We start from the raw sequence: 6,343 nt of genomic DNA on the forward strand, positions 1-6,343 counted from the left end.
GTTCTCGACATTTCTGCTGTTTCTGTTTAAGTGTTTTCTGGAAATGTCACGTAAACGATGCCTAAAAAACTCAACTGATCAATTCTTGTTTAGTTTTCCAGTCACATCCAATCCATCAAGTGACACACGGGCCCATATTTGATGACGCGAAGGCATAAGATCTGCAGGATGTTGGTGGTTAAAGAGTGAAAACGTTACCGGTTGTTACATCAGAGTGCCTTATGTCTCCAACAAAACTCACTAGATCTGTCAGAAGCTTTGTTTTCTTGTTTCTAAAGGCGCCTGAATGGTCGTTAAACCTGATAAAGTCAGAAAGTAGGACGGATTAGACCGGTCCCGGAGGGGGGGGGGTTCCATTTATTTTTTTGAGTAGAAATCCTGATTAAATGATAATAGTTGAAGGTTAAGACTATAAATGCAGAAAACTTACATCAGTATAGATGGAAGAAGCATTAGTCTCTAAAGTCTAATATTACAGATGTTGTTAATCATGATGCTTTATAGGTGTTAACGGTCCCATATTATGGTAAATTCACTTTTATAGTGGTTTTCTCACAGTAAACTGTGTCCTGATTGACTGTATGAGCCGCCACAAGTGAAGAAGGTGTCATCTCCTTCACACAGCAAATGTGCGCTCGCACAGATGAATCCCAAAAAAATTTTCCCTTCATGACATCGTGCAGGGAAATGATCCCGCCCTCTGGTGGTGCTGATATACTGAATACATTTAGTGTAATGTGAAAAAACCGTAACAGGGGAAATACATTTTGTACAAAATGTTGTTGGACTTCTGACACTGATGTGAAATTGTTAAAAAAAAAATATATGGGACCTTTAGGAGAAGTTTAAATGAAACTGTGGATTAAACTGTAAATATGAAATAAGTACTAACAAGCATCTGCTCCCTTAGCAAAATATGTGAAAGACAATTTTGCACGTTTCAACTCTGTACCTTTTAATAGAGACAACAAGCAACCTGACAGGAGGGCTGCAAAGTGTTAACTTTAACAGAGCCGCAGTTCCTGATCAGTCCACCAGGAGTCAAACTGTTTCATTAAAAGTTGATGACTTAACAACGAGACGCGAAACCAAACAGAAAACGGTGCATCAGCGTAGATGACGCAGCTGTGAAAGCTAACCTCTTTAATGCTATGTAGCATTAGCATCAAAGCCTTTCTATGAGAGTGTGTTTGTAAAAGCGTGCTCGATAGAAGCTGCAGAAAGTTTGGGTTCTGCCATTTTTGCAGTCTGGAGGTGAATTTTAGGACATCCAAAAAGATTTTAAAAACATTCAGTGTAACAAGAATAGCAGAACATTTTATATTTGCCTGTATTGATAGTTTTCATGTTATTAAAATCAATTTGGGATCTATATAATCCATAATTATCCTCGGAAGGATCAAATCCAGAAGATTTTTATTATTAATTTCACATGTATGACTTATATTGTGAGGCAGTTATGCGCAACGCGTCTTGTCTAAAGCATAATAACCACCAACACTTCAATATTCCTCTCGGCACAATTTTTAAAAACGCAGTCACGTCTGAAAGAGCTTTGTCATCTTTGTAGTAACGAGTGGTAACACCAAAATGTTCACGTGGACTCTGAACAAAAACAAACGACAAAAACAGACACCACTTAAGACATAATTGACATTTTACCCTTAAAATGTTCTGCTTTAGACCAAACACCCAAACCCCAGAGTGTGTAACTACTTCACAAAGATCACAGTGTATTACTTGACATCGAATTGATTTTTTTTTTTCTTCATTGTGCGATGAAACGAGACATTTAAAAAAAAAAAAAAAAAGATTGTGCAAAAGGTTTTTCATGTTATACTTTCTGGGAAGTGTTTGTGAGGGGCTGCTCCACTGTCCTACTTCCGTTTTTGAGAATTCCCTCTGTGGCGCCGTGACCCGAGTTCACCGCCGGTGTTTTGGGGTCACAGATGGAGGAATCCTCAGCCTGAGGTTCCATGAACGCCACCCTCTTTCCATTGGACCGCCGCTGCCCCGACTCTGCTTCTCTGGGGTCTGAACAAAGGCTTATTGCCCGTCCGCCGCACCCCCTGGCGCCACCGCCGCCGTCCCGGCACCGACAGGGGGTGAGGTATAGGTAAAGCAGCACCAGGATGATGCTGACCACACAGGAAGCCAGCGTGGTGAAGGCGGTGTTAAAGTGCTCAGTGCCGCTCCGGTGGCCCAGGCCGCTGCCGGAGGTGCTGCTCAGGTTACCGACCACCACGGTGACCTCGGGCGATTCGTCCGGTCTATAGTGGCGACCGCGGGCCACGACGCACACATACGTACCAGAGTCCTCCGTCAGGGCTCCTTGGATCTCAAGGGTCCCGTTGGGAAGAACTGTCAGGTGGGCAATTGCATGAGCAGCGGATGAATTCAGTGCTATCTTAGGGGTAGCCCAAAACACGATCTGCCCCTCCGGCAGCGGTAAAGTCAATCCTGGACACGGCACCCTTAACCAGTTCCCAGGTTCTATTTGGTACATCTGTGCCTCGAAGGGTAAATCTAACTCTCCTTCGGGCCGACAGTCGAACCCCGGTCCCGCACCTTCCTTACATGGGTATTCACCTCTGAAGTCCACCAGAGGGCGGTACTGTTTCCAGAGCCAATACTCCAACAATGCAAGCATCGCGCAGTCGCAGACCAAAGGGTTCCCCTGCAAATAAATTCCTCCTGCGTGTGTGAGAGACAGCAGGCTCTGAACCGGCGCCTCGGTCAGCCGGTTGTACGACAAGTCGAGGAAGGTGAGGTTCCGCGGCCCTTCAGGTTCCTCGTAAAGCTCCAGAGGGAAGGACGTCAGCTTGTTGGCAGAGAGGTAGAGCCGTCGCAGGCTGTGAAGGTCCCCGAAGGATTCTGGGTCGACCTCCACAATCTGGTTATCGAACAACAGCAGCTCCCTGAGCTCCTTCAACCCGGCGAAGGCGGACAAATTCAGTGCCGTCAGTCTGTTGGACGAGAGGTCGAGATGGAGGAGGTGTGGCGCCAAGGCGAATGCGTTCGCCTCGACTCGGCTTATGCGGTTCTTGCTGAGGACCAACGTCGCCAGGCGGTCGAGCGGTTGGGAAATCCAGTCCACAGGCAAGGCAGCGAGGGCGTTGTGACTCAGGTCCAGCCGCGTGGCGTAGCCCGGCAGATCAAAGGGCGACGCGGACAGATTGCGGCCGCTGCAGGAAACAATATCGCTGGCACAAAGGCAGTAGGGTGGGCAACCAGCCACCCAGGGAAGAAAGCCAAGACACAGGAGGAGCAGCACGGCGGCGCGGCAACAGCTGCCTCCAACACTGGTCCTGTCGAAAAGCTCTGACGCCACGGGATGCATCCTGCTTTCCCCTCGGGACGGGATCTCAGGTTACTGTCTCATTGGGCGTGAACATGTCAGGTTCACAATCTGATCATGGACGGCGCCTTACCAATAAGAGTGGAGAAACAAGAAGGAGGAGGGAAAAGGAGATTTTTAACTACTTTTTTCATGAAAACCAAAAACAAATGGTAGAGAGAGCACAGGGTGAAGCTGCACGCCAGAGAGGGATAAAACAGTGAAGGCATCACATGCAGGCGACTCCCAAAATAAATTTTAATCCACGTTTGAGCACAACAATGATGCCTGGTGTTTTTCTCTGCATATGACGACCCCGGGAACAAATGTAACCTCGTCCATTAACGTTAATGATACGAACTCTACACACACCGACTCACAACAACACACACGCTGGATTTGTCTGCTGTTTGATTCAATCTAATTTCTATCTCCATTTAAATGCCTATGACCTTTCATACTTCTAAATTGAGGCACAATAAACAGTAATCCGTTTAGTTAACGTAACAGTTTGGTAACAGTTGTTCTACCAAAGGGAAATAAAACAAAGGAACCATTTAAAACTTAATTTAATAATTGCTGCAAATTGCAACTCACTTTCTAGTCGTAACCTCTCTATTGGGAAAGTGATCACATCTGTTATCCTTCTTTTCAACTATTAATTGTACACTGATGACAACCATTTATTATTTTTGATAATATTTTGATATGCTAAACATCACCTTGTTCTGGAAAACCATCTTTTACCTGATTCAACTTGAATAGAATAATATATAGACTATGATATAAGTCGTGTATAAATGTGCAGCCAATGCTTTTAGTAAAACAGATTTAAGGAACCTTTTTTGCGAATAAATGCATAATATAGAAAAAATGCTCACATGTGAGGGAGAAAAACGTGTAACAGAATCTTTTTAAGCCAGAAATGATTGAACATGTGATTTCTGATCAATGATTTCTAACATATTCTATCTTATTTTTATTGTAAATATTTTATACTGACTTGTAAAGTTGAAGTCTTTTCTTTGATTGGTCGTCTTTATGCACATATATAATCTTAAAGAGATGAGTGTGTGCTTTTAAAAAACAATCAATAATTCAACTCCTTAGTTTTTCTTTAAACGTCTAATGATCCAGGGATTTTATTCATTGGCTGTTTTCTGCCACATTTGGTTAATGACCCAACCAAACCAGCTTGCTCATAACAATTATAGCTCAAGGATTGATTTAAAAAAAAATTTAAAAGTTTCAAAAATGAGATGATTAAAAAAAAAAATAATAAAATCAATATGAAAAACTGATGATCCACATTACGCAAATTACGCACATTACGCACTAAATTGCTCATGTTCCGAGTGAGGCAGAGGAACGCGTCTCACCTTGATCTGCTATTCACACCATCGCTCCTCCGTCTCCTGGTCCAGACGAGTCCCGTCTGCAGATCGTTTACAATCCGAGACGCAACTTGTCGGTTCCTGTCGGGAGGCGCATGTTTGATCCGGAGGAGAGAAAAAATAAAAAAAAAAAAATAAAAAAAAACCCAGGCGAGACGCAGCTGAAGTGTCGGGCTGAGGGCTGGAGGGTGAGGGAGGCGTCCTCCGCAGAATAAACACGGGAAGACCAGAGCAGCTGTACAACAGGATGTGAAGCCAGAGAGGATGAAGAGGATGAAGAGGAGGAGGAGGGGAGAGAGAGAGAGCGAGAGAGAGGAGGAGGTGTGGCGGAGGCTGGAAATCAGAGCAGAGGTTGAGAGAGATTCCTACGTTGTAATAAATGAAACCCTCCAACTGCTTTAAAATGAGTTTAGACGATAGTTTTCATTTCTCAAAAAAATGTCAAGCGCAGTTTCCCAAAAGGTATTCAAAGATATTCTGTCTTTGATTTAATTTCAATATAAAAAGCCCAGATTAATATATTTGTTATTGTTAACCTGTATTGATTTATTTACTACCTTTTGACTGCTTGTATTTCTGTTGTGTTGTTTATATCTATGATGGATGATTGCATGCTTAACCACCACTAGAGTCTGTAAATGTTCTTGTTTAAAAAATAAAAAAATAAATAAAAATACTTCGTATTCTGGGCTTTTTCTTTTTTTGTCGTCAAATTAAAAATTATTATGCAACGTACAGTCAGTTTACATGTACCTTAGAGAAAATATAAAGCAAGAGAATAAAGAAGAATAAACAGCCAGGAGAGTATTTACAGTACAGTCATTTATTATACACTCAGTAGATGTACGTCTGATAAACCTTCTAGTGTCGGGAGCCAAACGCATCACATCATCTGGTGAAATAGTAGAATAATAACCTGTAAATTTAAATGTTAATGGATTTTTTGGTGTTAAAAAACAAACATTTTGCACGAAAACTTACAGCAAATTCAAGTAAGGTTCATTTATAAAGTGATTTTCACAGATAAGAAAAAAATCACAAAGTGCAGTACATAAAATGGGTTCAATAAAACAGAACTTACAAATTTCATGAAATACAGTAAAAGTGAGAGAAATATTTAGCTGAAAGCTTTCTTCAATAAAAACGTGCATTTCAAAAGAACTTGTGGAATCGAGCGTTCGGAGGAACAGGAGCAAGTCGCTCCACAGCCTGAGCCGTGATTCTTCTTCACTTCCTCTCTGCTCAGGGTTTGTTTCAGGCGACAGCGCCCCCAAATGGCAGCTGCTGTAACTGCGCGACAGTTTGATCCAGCCTCTAAAGTCAAAGCGGACGCCATCGAACCAAATGAAGGGGTGAAGATTCTCGGCTCCGCCCCCTCCCAGGTGACCCGAGTCCCGGACTATCCCAATACGAAAGGCTCCTAAGAAACGGTTCAGAAATGAGAGGAATTCTTCGCTGCGTCGGGTCACAAACTCCGCCCATCAATAACCTGACAAGCAGACAAACCTAAGGAATCCTCCCTCGAGTGACTCCCAGGTCCCAATAACCTGGAAATGTTGGAGAAATGGAGGTGATAACGTGACTGACGCCTCACGAATCCCTTCAGTTGATC

At 43.1% G+C, this 6,343-nt stretch overlaps 1 protein-coding gene across 1 annotated transcript; it reads right to left on the minus strand.

The window, feature by feature from the left end:
- Positions 1-373: 373 nt before the first annotated feature.
- On the minus strand, positions 374-4,959 carry LOC308126980 (amphoterin-induced protein 2-like). The gene is made up of 2 exons (XM_080491701.1): positions 4,717-4,959; positions 374-3,426 (listed from the first exon to the last, which is right to left on the minus strand). The coding sequence occupies exon 2, from the start codon at positions 3,338-3,340 to the stop codon at positions 1,835-1,837; it is 1,506 nt and encodes a 501-aa protein (XP_080347827.1). The 5' UTR covers positions 3,341-3,426; positions 4,717-4,959; the 3' UTR covers positions 374-1,834.
- Between the last annotated feature and the right edge of the window lie 1,384 nt (positions 4,960-6,343).

The sequence above is a fragment of the Lipophrys pholis genome (genome assembly GCF_963383615.2).
Source record: "Lipophrys pholis genome assembly, chromosome: 22".
Taxonomy (NCBI): Eukaryota; Metazoa; Chordata; class Actinopteri; order Blenniiformes; family Blenniidae; genus Lipophrys; species Lipophrys pholis.